Source organism: Orbicella faveolata, unplaced genomic scaffold, assembly GCF_042242905.1.
Source record: "Orbicella faveolata isolate gen_17 unplaced genomic scaffold, um_ofav_v1 contig_2, whole genome shotgun sequence".
Classification (NCBI taxonomy): domain Eukaryota; kingdom Metazoa; phylum Cnidaria; class Anthozoa; order Scleractinia; family Merulinidae; genus Orbicella; species Orbicella faveolata.
Genome location: NW_028301547.1, coordinates 27024285 through 27046485, shown reverse-complemented (window position 1 = coordinate 27046485; position 22201 = coordinate 27024285). Strand labels below are relative to the sequence as shown.

Sequence of the window (22201 nt, the reverse complement as noted above, 5' to 3'; positions counted from 1 at the left end):
CATTGCTTCCCTGAGTGGGTAGGGTTTTCGTGGCCTTGCAATTAGATCATTTACTGCGGAATATCCGGAAAGCTAGAAATGTCTGTTTCCCGGGAATTTTTTCTCTTAAGGAACATATTACAGATTCGCAGCTTTCAAAATTTTACTCAAGTTTCTTTTCAAAAATCCTGGTCTTTTCTACTTTAGCCAACAAGGAAAATAAATTGCAGCCTCCAGGACTTCCTCTGTCTCAGTTTTGTTTTCATTGTATTTTCCTCACTAAAAATCGCTAGTGATGCTGTACCTTACGCAAGACAAGTTATCTACTGTGTAATCGTTATTCTTATACGATTGGTTAAAACTTTTAAAATTTCCTTATTTTCTCAGGGGCGAAGTAGTAGCCCAAGGCGGGCAGTACCGGTTGTCGGTAGATCAGGTAAGTTAAGTCCTGTTGGAAAGGGTTAATAAGTGGATGGGTCACTGGCGATGGATACATCATCTACTCCCGGCGGATATAATAAATTTTACACTTCGCCCAGGATGCTATTATCTTCCGCGACATGCACTTGTAGTGCCAATTTTATTGACGCGCGGCATAATAATTTGTATGTCCAGAACCAGTCTGCTGTGCCGAGTAGTCCACAGAGTTAGCTTTGGGAATATCTGAGTCTCTTAAAAAGTAAAGTAAAGAGGAAGGAGGAAGGAGGAAGGAGGAAGGAGGAAGGAGGAAGGAGGAAGGAGGAAGGAGGAAGGAGGAAGGAGGAAGGAGGATTTACATTCGTTGAACTCCCGGTGAATCAGTTTCAGAAAATGTTGCAATTAATTAAAGCAAAAATACTAGCACGCCCAATCATTCAATCAATCCATCATTCGTGATTGGCTTACGCGGCTTCTTATACCCACGTTTTCCCGCGCTTGGCAGTTGCACTATATGGTTGCACGCTTGTTCTCTAATTCAAGTTCTGATTGGCTGGTTGCATTATTATCGTTCGTTGTGACTAGTCTGCGACTGATTGGCAAGCTAAGAATTTGGATTGGGTTTTAAGAAATGCAACTCCTCCAAACCCTTGGTAAAGCTTTGTGAAATAAAATAACTTAGCGAGAGATGGTTAGCACGTTATAATCGCGAATAAAATGCGACGGAACATAGCCTTGCTTCAGTTCTTTCATCAGTTTGTTGAGTATCTCTGAAACCCGGTTTCCAACCGCACTCCAGCACCAATTGGACTTTTCTTTTTGGTCCATTCTCTCTCGACAAAAAATCATCTTGATTAGATACGAGTTTATAAAGTCGTCATACAAGCGTAAACGATGTACAGTGAACATTAGTAGTCGCAGTTCCTTGTTTGCAGCGCACACGTTTTCAGGAAACAGAAGGTGTGGATCAGGGCATTGTATCAGAGATTTGCATATTGTATAACAGGAGCGAGGAGAGCTATCCATTGCGCAGAAAATTCGTTCCTCAGCCATGGAAGTCGAAATTCGCCAATATAATCCAGCATTTGGACTGTTCTGAATTGATGGGGAAACTTTTGGAATGACATGGTACTGTTCCGATCCCGTGTCTGGAGGTCTCATGGCACTATTGGGCCAACCGGCGATTTCAATAGCGGGAATGAGATCAACTGTGACCACCACCCGCTTGAACTGACATCCGCGCCACAGGAAGAACAACCGCGACCCGGGCTTAGTCTGGGACATATCCACAGTCACACCACCCTTTGCCTGGTGACTGTAGTCTCGAACCTTGTGTAGACACGTGCTCATTGCCGTCAGATCAGCGTTCTCTGAGTGTAGGTCAAAAAGAGAATGGAATTGTAGATGCAGTTTCTCTGCGAGCAGAAAACCATCGCTGTCTAAGAAGTCTTTCCACCTTTCCATTTCCTGGCTGTGCATTCGAATTCTCAGATATCCAGGAGGATCACTGGGTGACTCGTAAGGGTAGCTAGCTTTCGACAATTCAGTCAAAATGCACATAAAGTCGATCTCGTCCGGCTTACCAACCTTGGTATTTTCCGCAGTGCTACCAGCTTGGAGAAGATTACATTGAAACCTCGGTTGTTCCAGGATCATGCTTTCCAATGCAGCCTTGATATAACTACTGATGTCTCTCTCTATTCTCTCTACTTCTGAAGTTCGCTTTACAAGCCCTAAACCCTCTGTTTCGTTTAGCCTGATGAGACAAGAGTTCACATCAACCACCATCATCAGGTCACCGGTTAACAGTGACACTTTATTTCTTTCTGTAGGAAGTGCTTCCCCAGCTCCAAATTTTCGTCTTTCACCAAACTCCTCATCAAACGGAATAGGCCTGCCGAATTCATCTCTAAGGTAGCATCGAAGTTCACGCGAATGCTCTTCTTTAAACCCGCTGTCTGCATGCCCTTGACGTCCGCCTGAAGGTAGAGTTTTTAGATCAACAGCTACAATATACCCGCGTGTTTCTATGCGGCTATCTGCCGAGAGGCCTGCATTGTCCTGGACATTGGAACAAGCACCAAACGTAAGAAGGACTTCTGCGACATGCCAACGACTTTGGTGAACAGCATAGTGCAGCGGTGTCGCCCCATGCTGGTCGATTGCATTTACTTGGGCTCTTCCGTCTTCCATCAAATGAACACAGATCTGTGTGTTGCCGAGTTCGGCGGCCACATGAAGTGGTGTTATTCCACTTTTGTCAGGAATGTTGGAACTTGCACCACCCGATATTAAAACTGCAACAGTATCAAGAGCTTTGTCTTCTTGTTGAGGTCTCGTTGACGCAGCTACCGCGTGGTAAAGCGCCGTCTGGTGGTCTACGTCCTGTTTATTCGGATCTGCCCCATTCTTGATGAGAATTTTAAGACAATTTACCCTGTGCTTACTGGCAGCATAATGAAGCGCTGTCCTTCCCCATTTGTTAGGAAGGTCGACTTGTGCTCCTGACGTTATCAAAAGCGTTAGTATCTTTTCATGCCCATTCTCCGACGCATAGTGAAGTGCAGAGCGGCCACGCCTGGTCTGAACATCCGGTTTTGCACCAGTTAATATCAGTTTCTCTGCTTCTTCAATAGAGCCCAAGGCAGCTGCGCGCTGAAGAGGAGTTGCCACCATTACCTTGAATTCTCTATTCTCAGTGCCTCCGGTCTTTGATTGTGGACTATATGGCCCAATTCGAAGCCGCTAAGATAAGAAAATGTAGTTAGCTCTAGCGGACTAATTGGGGACACTAAACAAGAGCCTTAAGTACTAAAAAGTAAATGCTAAAATAATCAAAATTATTAAAATTATTTACACAAGGGCCTTAAGTACTAATAATGCTAAAATGATAAGAAGTATTAAAATTATTTAGCAATTACTGTTATTAGTTAAGTTTTCTGATTCTGTTTCGGAAAGTAGTTAGAGTGAAGGCATCTCTTATGTCCTTACTGAGTTTGTGCCATAACAAAACTCCTAAATATCTGATTGCATGTTTACCATTAAGTGTGGTATTGAAACCCCGGGGGGGGGGGTATTCCCTTATATGGGCCACATAGGTAAGTGCGGCCCCAAAGGGTATGGATTTTCGGCCGTTTTGGTCATAAATAGGGTATGGTTTTTGCACTCTAGTCTTGATATGGGTATGTTTTTAAAAAGAAGCTACTTTTTCATCATTATCGAAAAGAAAATCAACAAAAGCCCTTCGCAGGTTATGTTTACGGTAAATTAACATTGGTATGGACTAGGGAACTAATTATAACGCAGGTCTGAAACAGGGTTTTGAATTAAGGGTCAGGTCATAAATAGGGTTTCGAATTTTTGGTCAGGTCATAAGTAGGGTAGGGAATATCGCAGATTTTGGTCATAAATAGGGTAAGGGTTTTGGGAAGCGGGCCGCACACCCCCACCCAATTTTTCTGGGAGTACCCCCCCCCCCTGGATTGAAACGTGGTATTACAACATCACTATTCCGTAGCAGATGCGTAGAAGCTTTGCGTATGAAGAGGGAGGACACATTATCTGGTACAAGGCCTTTGTACATGAGCACCGCGATATCTTGGAGGCGTCTATTATATAAGGCAGGCCGATTGGCGCGCTCTAATAGTTCGTCATAGCTCTCTGAGTGTGATCTGCATATAGCCCTTAATGCTCGTTCTTGTATGCGTTCCAGCTTCCTTTTGCCGGACGATTTACAAAAATGCCATATCAAATGACGATATGTTATGTTGTGGTCCGAACTTATCAACTGCGCCAGTTCATAGGTGATTGAGGTTGAACGGCTGACAAGCCTCATCACGGAAGAAGGAATTACGTCGTTCTTGTTTTAGGGCCTGTTTACAAGGAGAGAGGGTTACCCTAGAAGGCGGGTTACCCTAGCAAGCGGGTTACCCTAGCACTCAAACATTTCCTCTTCTTTTCTTCATCGTGTTTACAAGGCAGCCAGGGTTACCCCGGTAGGCAGGTTACCCTATCTGCGTGCTAGGGTTACCCTGGCAGGCGGGTTAACTTTTTCCCTTGTAAACACTCCAGGTAGGGTTAACCCGCACACCTGGGTTAACTTTCTAATTCTTTCCAGACCCTTTGAGTATAACCGCGCATCAAGTTGTCCCGGGTTGTAGGGTTACCCTACTTGTTAAATTTTGCCTGTAAACCCGGGTTATCTTTTGCCCTCCAGCTAAGGTTAACCCGCTTGCTAGGGTAACCCTCCCTCCTCGTGAACAGGCCCTTAAACGTTCTAGAACGTTTGGGAGAATTTGAAAGTACCTATGTATGTAAGCTCTATTAAACCTGTAGCTTTAGAATCTCCTAAACTGTCTCCCATACAGTCGAGCCTCGATTATCCGGACTCGTTGGGACTAGACGAAATAGTCCGGTTAATCGAGGGTCCGGATGTTCGAAAATTTGAATATTAATGAAGAACAAAACTGTTTAAATAAGGCAATATTTAATCGTGAAACAACACTTTTACAAATCGTTTGGAAAATAATATGGTCTACTGTACATCTTGAACCACTCAACTGTGAGCCAATCAGAACTCATTCGAGTGTTCTTCATTAGTTACGACGCGTGCGAGCGCTGCTTTTGCTCTTTAAAAGCAAAACAAACTCGCTTTTTACGATACCTGCAGAAATTCTCGCGCGCTCATTGGCTAATTTTTATTGTCAATAAGCGGACAGACACATGAATTTATAATTTATGCGATACGTCAACGAGCGAGAGCGGACAATTTGACAATTTGTTATCGCAAAAAACAAATTGACGTTAGTTTTAATGCGTCTGTCCTGTTATTGACAATGAATTTCGTCATAACATTGTCAAAGTAGTCTGCGGATCCACTCGACTGTCGCCCCGTGGATCCACAGCTACTTTGACAATGTTATGACGAAATTCATGATCAATAACAGGACAGACGCATGAAAAACTGATGTGAATTTGTTAAATTGACTGCACTTTTCAATGCTATAGTTTTAAAAAGAATATTGCTAAGGATCTTGATCATGACTAGCAAATATTCATGACAAAATTGCGACTAGAGAAAAAGTCCGAATAATCGAGAAATCCGGATAATCGAGGTACAGATAATCGAGGTTCGCCTGTATTTGAATCTGGCTGTACGAACGCGTGCACTGGTGCGTTTCCACTGGGTCGAGCGAGCGACAGCTCATTCCGCGATTGCTATGACAGCCAACACAAAAGCGAGACATTACACCAATAAGCCGCGAACCATTTATACGAGCATTTCGCGTTCTAGATAAGCCGCGCTTGTGTAAGTTCGCATTCAGTATATCAGTTCGGATATTTGCTGGATACCCACCTTTATCGTATAAGTTCTCGTAGTCCAGTTCGCATCTTATGTAAGCCGCGGCTTATTATTGTCGAATAAATGACCCTGTTGTAAGCTTTGAAGAAATAATGCCGGTATTCTTTTTATCATTTTCGGTCATGATGTGCACATGTACTTATGTTTTTTCCTTCTTGCTATGTCACGAATACCAAAATTCTGCTTTCTTTAGTCTTGCTAGTTTATCAAAATGAAAGATGATCATTCCAGCTGTACGGCATTTTTTTCTTGTTTACTATGCGTAACTGCGTATTCTTAGAACTTCGATTCGCTACATCTAAGTTTTCGTTAACCATATTACCCTACAATACCGACGTCACTTGGTCACTAACAGCTTTATAGTTATATGCTTCCAGCACCAGGTGTACTGATGTTTTTCATCTTTAAAGAAAACTGATCTAGAGTCGAGACACGTCCGAAGCAAGATTCAATAATGGCATTGTGAGCCCCGTTTTGAGTGTAATTCAAAACACCACTAACGTATACGTCTGAAATAGCTTTGACCCTGATTACTGTAGAAGTACGAGAATATGTTAACCCACCTTTGCTGACAGGATCGAAGACGCAAAACTTAATCAAAGAACAGTTCGTGTTCAGGATTTTAACTTTTCCATTTGGATAATCGTATTCATTGCGTTCGGCAGCCCGAGCGTCCGACAAAGAGCTCACAAGGGCGCTTGAATTATGCGAAACTACGGAAGTCATGTCACTCCACAGGCTACCCATCTTAGATGAATTATTAATTGTTTTTTATTTACTCTCACATTATACTAATAACTTCGTTTTTTAGCATGATAATTAAAGCAATCCCATTTAATGCATTGTAGCTTCGATCATAACAGATGCCCGTAAAATATGACTTCCTTGTCGTCCGCGATCACTTCGGCTCTCCGCGCGATGTCCATCGTCAGGATATTTCAGAACTCCCATGCACCCTGATGCACGGCCAAGCGGTCAAACAGAGCGAGAGATTAGATTATATCGACATAACATTTTCTATGTAACTGTTAAGTCCTGCAAAATGCTACTTATCTTATCCATCTCATCGGATTAAAAAAACAGGGTTTATTTAAGAGACAAGTTTTTATTGTTATTTTTCATTCAATTATTGTTATTTAGGGTTTTGCCTTTCGTTTCAAAAACAGGTAAAAGGGTAGCTAAACTTCCCAGTTCTGCTGTTACCCTCCTCAAAAGAAGCTTTAAATGAGAATCATAGGCCCGTATCTCTGGTCAAAACTGAACCCATGTGATAGGAGTGAACGACATTGAACAATTTTAAAATTAACATTAGACAAAGAGACCTCACTGTTTTCATTGAGGGCACGTGCACAAAGTGTGTTGTATGCACTACTTGATGAATCTATATACATATAGTCACAAATACTTTAATCATGATTGAACGTTCTTACCTTAGAACAATTTTAACATGTGTAAAAATTTATATCTTCTATTCATTTATTTTTATTGTTATTTTTTTATTTTACTATTTGAGTGTCTACAATGAGTTATTTCATTCATTCATTCTTTCGTTCGTTCGTTCGTTCGTTCGTTCGTTCGTTCATGACGACCAAAAAAACACCATGATAACTTACATTACGTTGTGCTAAGTATCGATAAGTAATCATAATGGTAGCAAAAGTGTGTGCGCGATGTCTTTCTGATCATTAGCTAGGAAGTAACTTTAGCCCAATCACACGAAGCAGCTTCAGCTACATTAGACTGTATCGTCAAATGCGAGTATCACCTGATACATGAGCTCATCATCTCTCTAGTTATTAGGGGAGGGTGGCAGGATCATGCCCACGGTGTTTGAAAAGCATTGTTGTTCCTCTACACGCAAATGCGTCAGTATTATGCATCAAGGAACAGAGCGTCTTGACAAACTTCGTCAGTGGCGCGACCGCATATTTTGTTCTTCATTGCTTTACCTACCTTGCTTTGTTTTGTGCTTGCTTCCGGAATGCCACGCTACAAATCTTAAGACTCATTACAACGCCCAATGTCTCATGATAACCTGTGAGCGTTCTGGTCTGATTGATCTCTTGCATTGTTTCGCCTTTGTTTACAAAAAAGCCAGAATTTTACACGTTCGATTTTGTCTCCTCTCAACTTTGGTGGTCAATACTTGTTTATTAACCCCCCTATCTCTCAAATATACGCTCACCCTGATCTCAGAGGTTTTCTTTGAGCCGATGTTTTCCTTCGAGAAGAAGGAGGATCGAGGAAAAAACCTACTTCCTGAAATACGTACACAGCCAGTGTTTCTATGGTTACGTGTAAATTAAGTAACTTCACCTTAGACTTCAACTCGTGTTTCTAGAACTCGGAATAAACGCAGAATTTTTTCTGTTTTTTAATAAATTTTTTTAGACACTAAATTAGCCGCCCACATAAAATACACTCCCCGGAATTTTTAATTTTATCCACTTCATTTCACTTTTTTCGAAATTATAAAGCAAGGGGTAATCTTTGATTGACGTCGCTATTGCCAACATCTTCAGATGCAAAATTCATTTAAGAAATAAACTGCTGCAAGTCTGGGAGCAGCGTAGACCGGCATTTTTGTACACGTTATGATACACGCGTATGGGGGCCTTGAAGCAGCCGTGGCCATACAAGTGTCTGCAAATATATCGAACAGCACTTCCTAAAGAAACATCTCGTTCAAAATATAATGTTTCACTCTTCTATTAGTCATAGTTACTACAATGTTAACAAAGTAGTTAATCGTATTGTTTAAGTTCGCTAGACTAAATCGCCTCACTGTTTGTGACGTGTTAACACGAGATCACCAAAAACCGCCCACATAACTCCGTTTGACTGTGTCAAACTTCCGTAAATCTGTTAGGAGTGCCAGCTTTGAATATCTTGTAATAATAAAATCTTAGCTTTGTAACTAGAAGCATTGTAAATCGAATTTTAAAAGAAGCATTTCTCGGTAGGAGTTTATAGACTTTTAAAACTTCTTTTTCCAGATATTTTTTCTCGGGTCCTACTGCACTTAGGTGCGTCGCTTTATAGGATGTTCTCGATCTTTTTTCCGTTTTGTCCAATTTTGACTTTCCCATTGTCTTGTCCTAGTACATTTATGTTTTTCTAGTAAACATTTTCCCAGCTTTATTTGTAAACATACGTCGGTTTCCATGTAGGCGGGTCCCTTTTGACGTAACTGAAATAAATAAAGTAAATAAATAAATATAAATATTACGAAGCTGTCTGATTATACTAGGGGAATCACCAATGCCGGGCGATGATCCGTTGATACAGAGATTCAAAGAGTTTACCAGAAAGAAATAAGTTCCAAGTTTTAACCGATATTATTGCCACATTGCTGATAATGTATGTATCATAATAGTCGGTGTTTTAAGTTCAGGAAAGTACCACCAGAACCAAATATTGCACAGGAAGCCGGCGGGTGCGGGTTCATGTATTGATCAAGGGCAACGGATATGCTCATTTTCTCTTGATCTGGTTCATGATATTTAAACTGTGCAGCAGAAAAAAAAAATCAAACGCTGGAAAGCCCAATACGCAGACGCGTAGGGGTTTCGATAAACTGCTAATTGACCTTAATGACATATCAGCCGACATGGAAGCATAACTTATTATTTTTTTCTTTGCCGGAAGTTCGTGGTGGTGATATTACGCGGACTGTTATTTTTAACTCTAAATGTTGAACACGTTACTGAATAAGTTATTTTAACTACCAGAGTATTTCCTAAACGGCTGACCACGAGACAAGATCTTAATATGAGTTCTTTTAATAAAGTTTTGCGAAAATAAAAGTGGTCACGCGCACATCTTCAGAAAGCAAAATGAATGCTGAGTAAAATCAATATATTAGTGTATAAGCAATGTCTTCTGATCCATCTTGATCCAGGGAGATTATCTCAAAGTTTTATTTTAGCGATCTGTTTCTGCGTCAGCAAATTTTTGGATGCAAAATAACGCGGTTTAAAAGTGGCGTGACAGAATCCCACCGAAAGGGAGTATAAATTTGAATATTGCTTCAACGATATCCAAAACCAACATCCGATAATATTTCGAAACGGTATTGAAACAGCTTGTTAAGCTTGTAACGTGTTTGTTCGTATTTTCTGACTGAACAACAGTCCTTGTCAAACAAGAAGGAATTCGTTTCGAACGGATATCAAGGTGATCCGATAGCGTGACATTTGGTTTTTAAATGGTTACCTTGTCGGTAGTATCGTATTTCATGATGTGAGGTGACATGCTGAAGACCAGCCTATCGTCTGATCACTGACGCGGGGACCCGGATTATGTTACTAAAGGTCGATTATACTCTCATATGCTAGTGTAGATTCCATTGAAACTGAAAAAAGTCCGGCCCGAAGACTGTGGTGAGACCTACAACGACCATGCACGTACAAAAAGGTGAGTACAGCTGGCTTACAGGGCTTAATTTTTGTTATGCAGTTCATTGTTCGAGAAATCCAATGCGTGTCTTGGCCGTGACAATGTCGCGCGAGATGAAAGGTGATGGAGTTTATAAATTAGAATATTGTCTATGAATTTTTCGATGAGTAATAGAAACAAAGCTGACGATGGATTAACGGATTTAGCTTGACCGAAAAAAAATCAGAAATCTTTGCTCTATTTCTTAATGAAAAATCAAAAATTAAGTTCCACTGGGATGATAACTTAAACGATTTCCATCCAAGGAAGTCACATGAAATTCAACGAGTTGAGATAGGAAGACCAATATAGGTGTGACCGTCTGGGAAATTAATCGCGCTTGCAAACCTATGACCAAGTATAGATTTGTATTTTATTATTTTTGAGGGTGTAGATTAATTTGTGAAGCAACACCAGAGGTCTCGGTTGATGTATAAATAACAGATTACCAGGATAGCGCGATGCGGTACTTTCGTTATTGAAATAATAGCGAAAGCCTTTTTTCCGACAAACCACGGAGCTAACACGAGAGCTGCTTGAAAAGGAAATGATGAATTTCCTTCAACACATGGTGACCACTGTGACTAACAGTAATTTCCACAAAGGACATGGTAAGAAACGGACTCGCTATTTCTACTTTTACTGAAAGCGAACCTGGGGCTGGATTTTAATTTTCTTCGAATGCTTGCACGTGCTGTAACAGTAATGTGTTACTCGTAAACAAATTGAACCAATCACCAGTCGAGGATTTAGTGCGCAGACAAACATTGTTGACACTCTGATTTTATCCCTGACGTCACCTGACATCCGGGTTCTCGTCGATCGTAAATGTCATGCCGTGCCCCTTTCCAAGGGTTCACCGGGAAAGTTTTTATGAGGAAACAGAAGAGATAGACGGGTCTAGAGAGAACTTCGAGTTTTTACCCCATAAAACTGCCACTTAAGCATGTCCTGGAATATCCAAAGACCTGACGGTGTCGGCGGAATGGCACCCTCGGAAGGGCAACCGTACATGAGCCCCGAACAACTTCGCAGTAACAGAGACGGTGAGACAGATCCACTTTTCCAGGCTATTTATTTTCGTCGACCTTTCTCTTTGTTCTCAGGCTAGAAAAAAAACAAATAAATGCTACATTTTAGGTGTTCTTTCTAGCTAGTTTTATCTCGAATTCATGGCTACGAGTACTGAAACCGTAAATGTTTCGTTGCAGCTCTCGAGCGCAAGCTCTCTCAAAGACGACCTCGTCAAGAGCTCGTAAACAGGGGAATCATGCCAGGTTTGTATTTAAGCTGCTTGTCATTCACCTTAACTCCACTTCTCCTCTGAGAAATACTTTTTGTTTATCGTTTTAGCGGTCAGTGCAGCACCAGGAATTCTTTCTCAAAGGACGAAACTCGAACGAGCAAAGGTTAGTATTTGGTCACTTCGGTGTCTGTGTGTTTGGTTCTTGAACTGGCTTTTATATTCAAAGGAATTAGTCAATAAAATGTATAAGGCATTAAAACACAGCCACTACATCTTCTTGTGGTTTGCAGACTGGCGATATGTTGCAAAAGAAAATAAGAGCCAGACCTAACCGTGCTCAGCTGATTCAAAGACACATTTTGAAAGGTAAGCTTATGTGAAATTGTACCATTTATATTTTGAATTCGCTCAGCTGTGGCGTGATGTAACAATTATGAAGGTGTTTTGGCTAAATCAGCATGTCTAGCACGGAGTATTCTCCGACTTTTCATATGTCACTTTCGGTGAAGTGAATTTGAGGACATTTCATCATGAAATTATTCTTTACGTAATTTTGGCCCGTCACGTATGCACTTCAAACGCTTGAGCTATTTGGAACAAATGTTTATTTGTGTGTTACATAGGATTCCTTCATAAATTTTTTTCATGCCCAGTCATTGCATTCTAAGGAAAATAATTTATTCGAAGTTTCACATAGTTAGCCTGGGTACAAAAATATGCTGTTTTTGAACAGTGTCAATTCGGTTTCACACCATGGTTTTGCATCTAATAATTGCAACTCACTCTCTGTTTGATTTGTCAACGTTATATTACACTTTTCGTTTGATGTTGTGTTCGTAATCACGATGTCATTTCACGATGGAATGAAAACATAATTAGTCTTCACGCTTGCTGTCCCTACAGCTGGTTCCTTTAGTTTATTGGAGAAAGTCGAATCCAGACGTTATTTCGTCTCTTTGTGCTGTCTTAGCATGTCTCTTGTCAGCGTTGATGTAAAATGGGTATTGAGTCATAGATCTCGTATCCATTTCAATCAATGGAATTTGCCACTTTTACTCGTTGTTTAAATCGGTTTTTCGATAAAGGTCTCAGAATACCCAGTTTTGTTTTAATTTTACTTGGACTGTACAATCCACCAAATCCCCAATTAAGACCAATTAAGACCAAAGAGTATTTTGGGATGAACTGATCCGACCACACTAAGACTTGTGAATCTCGGTGTTCAGTTCTGAGATTAAACGGTCTTACCTTGATTTGTTCGAGCTGTTGATGGCTTATCTGACTTGATATTTTAGAACTTAACATGGATTTTCTGAGTATAATTTTATCTATAAAACCAATTCAAAGATCCAGCCTTCCTTTTTGTTCAACTTCTTGTCATAATAGATAATGTGATATCTCTCAATTGATCAGATGGTGTACCCTGTGACTTGCTATCAATATTTTTTTCCCTTGGAGTGTTCACTCTGTAATTTAAAGCACTAAACTACAGATGGAGTTATCTTATGACTTTTTCCTGTAATTTATCTGGTGATTTTTTTAAATCCAGAGATAATTCTGATCAGAGCTATTGTTTGAAAAGTCGGCTCCTAGCAGGCCATCTTCTGCCATTATTGTTGTTGACAATAAAACGGAAGAAACTTTTGTAATTAGTTGATTAACTAGCGATCCTCGTCAGCATGATTCCTCTTTACTTCCAGGTATGAGACGGGGCTTTTGAGTTAAGGTTACTCCAAACCTTCGTGGGGCTACTTTTGCCAAATTTTCTTTTTTTTCAACCAAATTAAAGTTCATTATTTAAGGTAACATTTTCCAAAAAATTAAAATAAAATATTAAAATGTGCACGAGTTATTGGGAAAAAGAGATTTTTTATTAACAGTTAATAAGCTGTCAAGATGTCATAATCCTCAAAAGGCTTGGACTCCTCAGCAACCTTTTCGCGGCAAACTGCTTAATCCGGAGATCCTATATCAAATACTTTCAATTGTAGATTTCATGTCTGTCAAGAGTGACTCCTCATAATCTCGCTTCGGCAATTGCTCCTCAGTTTCTTTTTGTTTTGTTGCACATCGTTTTCCTTCTGTTTGCGCATTATTGTTGACTACCAGCCTAAAACATGTGTGCTTAAAACATGACTGTAACACTATTACTTTCCTGTAAAGCTTGAGTTTGCATACTGTGAATGCTGGGGTTTTGTTATTTCATTGGTTGGTGGCTTTTTGTGTTGACGTCTCACTCTGAGAAGGCGTGACATGTGTATATGTCTTTAGAAGGCCAAAACTGGCACTTGTTTTTTGAGAGAATCCCCCCTCTTTAGATGAATTAATTGGGTATGTAGAATGAACAGTTTTCCGCGAAATTTGACCAGAACGTTTACTGATAGATAAGGAACGAAAAGTGTCAGCGAATTCTCTTATTTTGAATATTTTTCTTGTGGTGGCCTCTAACGCAACATGCTACGCAAATTTTTCGATATTGAAACTTGTCAGATCTATAAAAAGATAACCAATGGAAAAAAAAAGAAAATGCTGACACTCTTTGAGAGATCAATGCTTTATGATTAACACTGCACAGTTATTTTGCATGAATGATCGCATTTGATACCTGATTATTTCACTGGAATTGTAGTCGGTTGATTTGCCATTTACGGCTTTTGCTACCTTAGGAAAGGGATCTGCTAAACAGAATATAATTTTATTATTTATAATTCTACATTTCATGACCCTTCTATTGATATATATAGTTTGTGGGGGCTTCCTTGAAAATAGCCCATGTGCGAATTTTTTTCTGGAGGACACCTGCAAAGGTTTGGAGTAACCTTAACTGTAGCATTTATCTTCACACCCACAACAAACTTGTTACCTGTGGAGTTTACCACAGTCCAGTTCACCCGTAACATCAAGGGTCCATCAAACATACTCAGGTGTAGTAGAGGTTACAGGTTATGGCTCTTATTGTCAGCCCTATGAGATGTGTGGCATCCTCCTCCTCCCATGCTCCTTTTCTTTATACCAAGAGTAGCCCTCCTTACTGTGAACTTTAGGTGTTGTTTCCCCTGTAACAGAGGAAATCTCCATTGAAAATTACTCTTCTTTCATTTTTCTTACTATAAGTACAACTTCTTTTTGGTCAGAACTTTTGCATGTCTCAGTGGCTATGATATGATTACTGGTTGGCCAAAGGTTTTCTGTGAAATGTGGAAGAATCTTTTGCAAGAATTGAACACAAAAGTCAAGTAATTTGTCAAGTTTTACAAGGGTACTGATCAAATAGTACAAATCTCTTGTGGAATATCTTTGTTCCCATACCTGACAGGTTGTGTATAAATATATGATTAGTAATTTCATAAGGATTTCTAACATTTCCTAACAACTGTCTAAACCAGTTGACTTTCACAGGTTTCTGAGGAGCTTTCAAACATACATTAGCTGTACCATTCACCTCTCAATAACAGCCATGACTTCTTGTTTACACTTCACACACATTCATACATTTTACTCTTACTAAAATTTCTACCATTGAAAGGCCAGTTTTCAACAGTGGCCTGAAAATCACTTTGTAACCTAATTTTTCTGGGTAAACTCTTACATCCATCAAATGGAAGGAGCTATTAGTGCATCAGCTCTCCTTACAATAATGAACACTTCTAAATGAACATGTGTGAACAATTATGAAAACAATCAAGTAATTCATGATTTCTAATGTAGAAAGCTCAGTTAGATACCAAAGTTTGTTACTGCAGTTGTTCACCCTTTTAGTCTGAAGTTCAAAATGTTAGTTCTTTATACTGATAGCCATACAGTTCCTTTATCGTATCAATCAATCAATCAATCAATCAATCAATCAATCAATCAATCAATCAATCAATCAACTTTGTTTAGAGAGGGTGACACATCAAAGTATAAGCTGATAAATTAGTCGCCTTCTGTGCTAAATATGAGTCTACGAGCAACGTATGCTCTGAGAACTTGGTGGTATAAGACAAAATTGCTTAGTTGATGATCGAGACAATGTCACTTAGTTGATTATTTTCATTCTTATATCCTGCACAGTTGAAATTGTATTGGTATTGTAATGAGAAAATACATTTTGATCATTCCTGGTAATTAAGGCTTAATAAAGTGATGTTGTGCTTTTTATAGAAACACCTGGTGCTGTGGATCCTTCATTGATTGACAAGCAGATGAGATTGAAAAGAAAAAAACTAGAAGACAATCTCAATGACAAATTGTCATTTAGACCTGGGCCTCTGGAACTAGTGAAGGAGAATATTTTGGAAGCTGGTACTCCAATTAGCCAGGTGGTACAAGAGGGAACTGTGCCATTTACTGACACAACAGATTACTTTGATTCTTTTTCTCCTGAGAGTGTTGACTCGCCAGAACCATCTCCTTCACCAGAACCAAGCCAAGTTGCTTCTCCACCAAGCATTGCGTCAACATGCATAACATCAACGGTGCAAGCCCTTGCTTCTCTGCAAGCGCAGACTCGGAAGCATTCGCAGCAACAACAGGAAAAACAACAGCAGCAGCATCAAATGTTTCTACAACAGCAAAATAGCCAGCAGCTTCTGACATCACCTTCACCTCTCTCAGCATCAGTACAATCCTTACAGGGATCCAAAAAGGAAGGCAAGTCTCGCAAGAAGACAGCCAAACCCAAAGTTAAGAAGTACAAGTATCACGAATACAGGCCACCCAATGGTGAGGTGCAGAAGTCTGATTTGCCGTCAGACTCACCTTATGGCTTGCTATTGCAACAGCAACAGCTGTACCTCCAGTTGCAGGTACTGTACCAGAACTACCCGCATCATTGTATGTTACCATCCATTCCAGAGAACGTTAAACTTGGAGTGAATGGTTCCAAGAATAATAATGGTGCTGATTCCGAAAAAGCTGTCAAAATTGAGGACATGAGAGTTGTTGATATGAGAAGAGCTCTGAAAGAGCGTGGGCTTCCAGTGTTTGGTTCTAAAACTGATTTAATTAAGCGACTGAAAGAGGCTGGACCTCTTGTGACACCAGCTGTGTCAAGCTCAAGCACTGCACCTGTTGTGGTCTCTACACAAGGACAAATAACAACGTCAGCTCCAAGCGTGTCCCAGGCACAAGCTCTTCCAACTCAAACAGGCCATCAAACACTACATCGGTCCCATTCATTGCCTTTGCAAAATGCAAATTTTAACACTGTGGAGCAGTTGAAGATGCAGATTTTGGCAAATAACCAAAGTCTCCAACAACTCAGTGTCCCACCAGAGGTTCAGCAGCAGCTGCAGCAGCTCCAGTATTTGAACCTTCAGTTGCAACTCCAGCACTTAAACATCCAGCAACAACAGAACATACAACCAAAACCTCAAGACACCCCAGTTAGCAGTCAGACTGCAGCTGTTAAAAAGGAAAGTCTTACAGATAGTAATTGTTCTTTCAGTCAGTCCCCTGATCAGAACCAAATTAAGGACCGAAAGCCTTCATTCACATTACAGCAGCAAAGTCAGCAGTTGCAAATGTCGCCAGGGAGTCATTCCCCTCTGCAGTCCCAGCAGTTGCAGAAGCCGCAGGTAGATCATGTTGATCAGGCTTTGGCGCAGTTACAGGAAGAGGCTCAAACCCTGGACTTTCGCTCACCTCACACTGACTCTAATCCTAGCAGTGTTGAAAGCCAGATTCTATCTTGGGATCAACAACATCCACTGTTTGATGGTGAAAGTGAATCGTATCCATCGCCAGGCTCTCAGCATTCAGACTTGTCAAGTCTGTCACCATTGCAAATGGACCATCTATCCCATAGTATGGAAGCTTTGCATAACACAAACCTATTTCAGGGCAATACAAAGCCCGATAATCATCCTATGCAGAGGTCATACTCAGAGAGGTCACCATCTGATGGTTGTGATGATTACTTCTTGATGGTTCCACAGACTAAGCCTCGATCAATGTCAGAGCCACAGTTCCCAGTGTCAACGCACAAGCGATCCTCGTCATTCCCTTCAATCCCTTTCACCACTCCCCCACCGAGCTATGAGGCTCACATGGCTGCACAGTCACACAAGCAGCAAAGAACCATTCCTGTGGGTGGACAGATGGGTGGTGGCTTTGCTGTGAGCAATGACATAAGCCCTAAACATGAGGACATGGATTTGCCTCTGGAATCTGTAATCCAAGATAAGGAATTGTCTCAGGAATTACACAAGGTTTGTGTAATGATAATAACTGTTTAATGAAACTGGTTGTATTGTCCACCCAGCACTGGAGTTCATTTTTAGCCCTTCATTGTCCTATGGCAAAAAACTTAGTCCTTCTACACTGTTTCCTTTACCTTTTGAATCTTTCTCCACAGTTGTGCTAGCCTTGTGCAAGTCTTGCAAGCCTTACTCTAACCTTGTACCTAAATAATATTATCAGGGTCTTCATGCAGAAACTTAATTCATTCAATTTGATGAATATGCACCAGCCACTGTGTCTTGAGTCAAGTTAATTACAAAAGAAACACTTTGCAGTTTGCCATCTATCTTTTTAACTGCCATGTCTTCATTTTCTTTCTGAAAATTCAGCTGTTATTGTTTGTTTGTTTGTTTTTCTGTAGGCCATGACGAATTTCAGTTCACTTGATCATGACGAAATACTTGAAATACTAGGAGGTGTGTTGTAAACTTCTGTGATTATCTCGCAGTTATTCTGTCAAGTTGTCAATATCTATAGTTTTAAAGGAAAAGAGTTTGTAATAGTTTGTTGTGCTTTTTCATTTTCAGAGCCTCGCACCGAAATACCAACAACTACTAGTTCATTTAGTGGAGTGTTGTCATCTTCACAAGTATCTCCTGGGAACTCTCAGACACTGAGCAAGTCACCAAGTTTTGGATACCTTCGTACTCTGCCAACACCTAACTCCCCAGGAAGGATGTCAAGAAGTTGTGAAGATGTGAGCCAATTGCCTGTTGGCAACAAGTTCCCTCTTCAAATGGACAACAATACTTTTTCTGATTTGGACCATTTGCTCATGAGCCCTTTGTCTCCTATGAAGGTGGACTCTTGTGATACAGATGAAAATTCAAGCTTAATGTATCCTACATCTAATTCTATACCAATTCCAACACCAAATGGCAGTGTTGGAAGGACAACTAATTTAAGTTGGCTTGACTTGAGTTTGTCACCATCTGCGCAGAATATTTCACCCCATGGCAATGTTGAACTGCACAATAACAACAACAAAGGGACTCCGCCCACGTTTTTGTACGACCCTACCACTGCATTCAAGAGTGATGAACCTTTTCCGTTATCACTGTTTGACTTAGAGACACCGACAGCTCTTCATCCACCCTCTGATTTTTCAGAAGCAATGGATTACTGCGTTTAGGTTCCATTCTAGTTGATTAGCTAGTACAAGTGTCTAACATTAGATAATAATAATTAATAACAAGCAAAATAATAGTATTTGTCATTTATGTATGCATGGTTGCACAGTTCTTCCAGTCATGTCATCATTATTGTACAAATAACTAGGTTCTCTATTAGGGATCTTGAATATCATGCTTGACACCATACTCTTTGGTACATGAGACCCTGGATCATTGTATGGTCATTCGTAGAAGTGATCCCAAACTTGCATTGGTAATTATTCTCTTCTGTTTCGTGATGTTGGTGATGTCTTTTGAAGTGACTTAACTGTACTTCATAGTTGTGCTAATTTAAAGTAATCTAAACGTCTTGCTGTTAAAGATCAAGTAAGGAAAACATTATTTTATGAGGAAAACAGTTTTCACTACTATAAGCTTGTTTCCAAGCAACTTAATTTTGCTGTGTTGTCACGTTCTAGCTAGTACTCTTACTTTCTGTAATAAATCTTGTACTTCAAGTGTGTTTTGTTCTGGAGTGACAAAATATTTCACTGTGTTCTTTCACTAATTTGATGTCTTCCAAGTTTTCTGTCATTTGTTTCATGTAACATCCTCGTCATAACATACTGCATTGCTAATTTGTAACATTGAAATATGCAAAAATAACATTAAGGTATACATGTATGGAAAAAATTTGTTACCATAGAGACTTTGTCAGATTTCTTCCACCAGTGAGAGATAAGGCTCTATGATTAACACAGAGCAATAAGAAAAGCAATCTTATTTTCACTTTATTTTTTTTTTTCAGTATTCTGGTAATTTCTCTTGTAATAAGCATCATATTTTTTTCCAACAAGTTAATGTAAAATAATTTATGTGAACTTATTACAGTGGAGGAATATGATGGTGATATGATTTCTTGATTCTAATAATTAGCATGAAATATTAAGGCATGCCTACAAGTTAGGATTAGTAAGTTAATGTCTTCATACCAATTCTGCTTAAAAGGTCCTTTTGCTAACACCTGTTTCAATTAACATTCACATTTTTTATTGATCTTTGATACCCCCCTCAGCTACCCTGAGAATATTCTGATGATGATTTAATCTTATCTTAGCCACAAAGAGATAAAGAAACCACGAGGGTAATGCTACGCTAAACATCTAGCAACTCACAAAGAAAACTGGGCAATGAAAATGTAAAGGTTAAAGCAACATCATCTGAGTGCTGAAACAGTTAAAACTTTCTTCTCCTTGTGTTTGTAGTTGTATTGTTGTGTTAAAGCATACACAGATCATGTTGCAAGTGCATCTGTCTTTTACTGTTGGCAAGGTTACAGGTTTACATTTAGTTTTTTTGGCAGAGCAGTTATATAAAATTCAGTGGGCAGAGGAATATCTGTTCTATCATAAACTAAAAATGAAATAATAGAGTTCAGGGCCTTAGCCAGAAGAAAATTATGACTGAAGCAACATTCATTAAAAAAAATTATGACAGAGGCAATGTCCATGATTAAATTCTCTTCTTAGTTATTTAGGGTGTTTATGATGACCATAAACAACAACGACGAAAAAAAATGACTGAGGCAAGTGCCTCAATTTTCCTGTTACTAGCTTCGGCCTGGAAGTGTTCATGGATTTCCCCTTTACTTCTCTAACTGTTTTCTTGTGGGAAATGCCCAGTGGACTTTTGTCTACTTTGGAATCAGTAAGAATGACAAAGGGCCACAAGCTATCAGCACAGACACAATCTTGTTAGCTTCAGACTTGCACATGGACTAACATCACCAAAATATTGCTCTATTATATCTTGCATCACATTTTGTTCATGTGTTTTCTGAATATTAATTCACAGCTAAGGTAGATAAATTTCAAGCTTAGTAGCTATGCTAAGGCAACTGGACACCTGCTCTCAGTTTCGTTCAAACTGGATAATCACCTAGCTGCCCGAGGCTGCACTCCTCTCCCCATTGCTAATCTAAATAGATGAACACTTGATTCATGGTATGGTAGTATCGCAGTCCCTCTTCCCCAAGATCACTGAAAAAGGTTAATTACATAAAGAGAACAATATGTTGTACAGATGTGTTTTCCATTTAATTCTCAAATGGCTTAAACTAGACTGCCTAAGTACATGTAGGTTGATAAATGTTTTGATAAAAGATGAAAAAAACAAAATCTTATTTTGCTGCATGGAAAAAATGATATTTAGTATGCAGCAGAAATCTTATTCAAGGAAGTTCATCTACTTTTGTTTAGATGTTATAGTAAGGAGACAATCTCCTGTCTTTATTTCGATTCCAAAGTGAAAACTTTTCACTTTAATTAAACACACTGAAGTAAAGAAAAGAAATGTAATATTGCAAAATGCTGTATTTAATTCCATCTCGCTGCATGTTGGGGTTAAAGTAAACCTTAGTAACAGCACATATTTAGTGTTTAACATTTTTGTTGGTGTGATCAGTGGTATTCATTGCTTGTTAACGTCCATAGTTTCACCCAACCTGGGTTTCTGATGAAAGTAATGTTGTTGTGAGCTACGATTGTAGTGGTGGAATTGCTATAATCCTGAACTAAACAGTTATCAAAGTTGTGATCATCTGGGAAGGATTAGAGGCATCAACCACAAATTTACAACACTGCTGTTTACATTTGGCCACTTGGATTGTAAAGCATGATATCAGCATTCCCCTCCAGACAGTATTTTAACAAGGATTTTGTACCACCACAAGTGAAAGCAAAAACCCTGGATATTTACCAGTTGGTAAATATTGCATAATTTCTGTTTTACTTCAGTGTGCTTATAGTGTTGGGTTCACTTTCTGTCATTACTTCGATGACATTAAAGTACACAAGATCAACTTTAAAAATACCAGTCAGAGTTCTTTATTAAGTGTTATTAGAATTTGTCAATGTTTTGAAATAAAATGTAATTCAGAACTCCATCATTGTTGCCGGTAGTTTTGTATTTTTTTTCTAAACAATTTTTGGGCTCCAAATTGCATCTTTTTCCCAGCCAATGAGAATGGAACACTACCAAAACCAACCAATCAGATTTCAAGGCTAGAAATCAAATTACAGGAAAGCCAGAGCAATTCATTTATCAATCACATATTTGTGCCCTAAATTGCATCTTACTGTTTTTCGTACAAAACAAGATGTAAAAGCGTTTCTGGTTCTGCTTTCAACATCAATAACATATTGGTACTAACCAAGGTGATGAAAAGTGGGTGTTATTGAGTGGCAATTCAACTTTGTGTCGTGCAATTTTGGTCTGAAATCACACTTGTAATTTCAAATCTAACTTATGCTTCAAGCTCGTGCAATTTCAAAACCAAATTTCATTTTGATTTCAGACCAAATTGCACTCCACTCAGTTCCATTACCATTACAGTGGAACCCTGCCTTGCTGTCACCCCATTAATGC

At 39.5% G+C, this 22201-nt stretch overlaps 2 protein-coding genes across 3 annotated transcripts; one reads left to right on the top strand and one right to left on the bottom strand.

Moving 5' to 3' along the window:
- Positions 1-229: 229 nt before the first annotated feature.
- LOC110058876 (cyclic GMP-AMP synthase-like receptor) lies at positions 230-6437 on the bottom strand. The gene is made up of 2 exons (XM_020765536.2): positions 6322-6437; positions 230-3141 (listed from the first exon to the last, which is right to left on the bottom strand). Exon 2 carries the CDS (start codon positions 3070-3072, stop codon positions 1075-1077), a length of 1998 nt encoding a protein of 665 aa, XP_020621195.2. The 5' UTR covers positions 3073-3141; positions 6322-6437; the 3' UTR covers positions 230-1074.
- Positions 6438-9860: 3423 nt separating this feature from the next.
- LOC110058872 (uncharacterized) lies at positions 9861-21719 on the top strand. Of its 2 annotated transcripts, none has more exons than XM_020765534.2 (7): positions 9861-10174; positions 11407-11472; positions 11549-11604; positions 11732-11807; positions 15585-17632; positions 18025-18079; positions 18191-21719. In XM_020765534.2, exons 1-7 carry the CDS (start codon positions 10159-10161, stop codon positions 18793-18795), a joined length of 2922 nt encoding a protein of 973 aa, XP_020621193.2. In that variant the 5' UTR covers positions 9861-10158; the 3' UTR covers positions 18796-21719. The 2 variants fall into 2 exon arrangements, with proteins under 2 accessions (XP_020621193.2, XP_020621192.2); XM_020765533.2 differs by lacking the exon at positions 9861-10174 and adding an exon at positions 10221-11241.
- Positions 21720-22201: the final 482 nt, after the last annotated feature.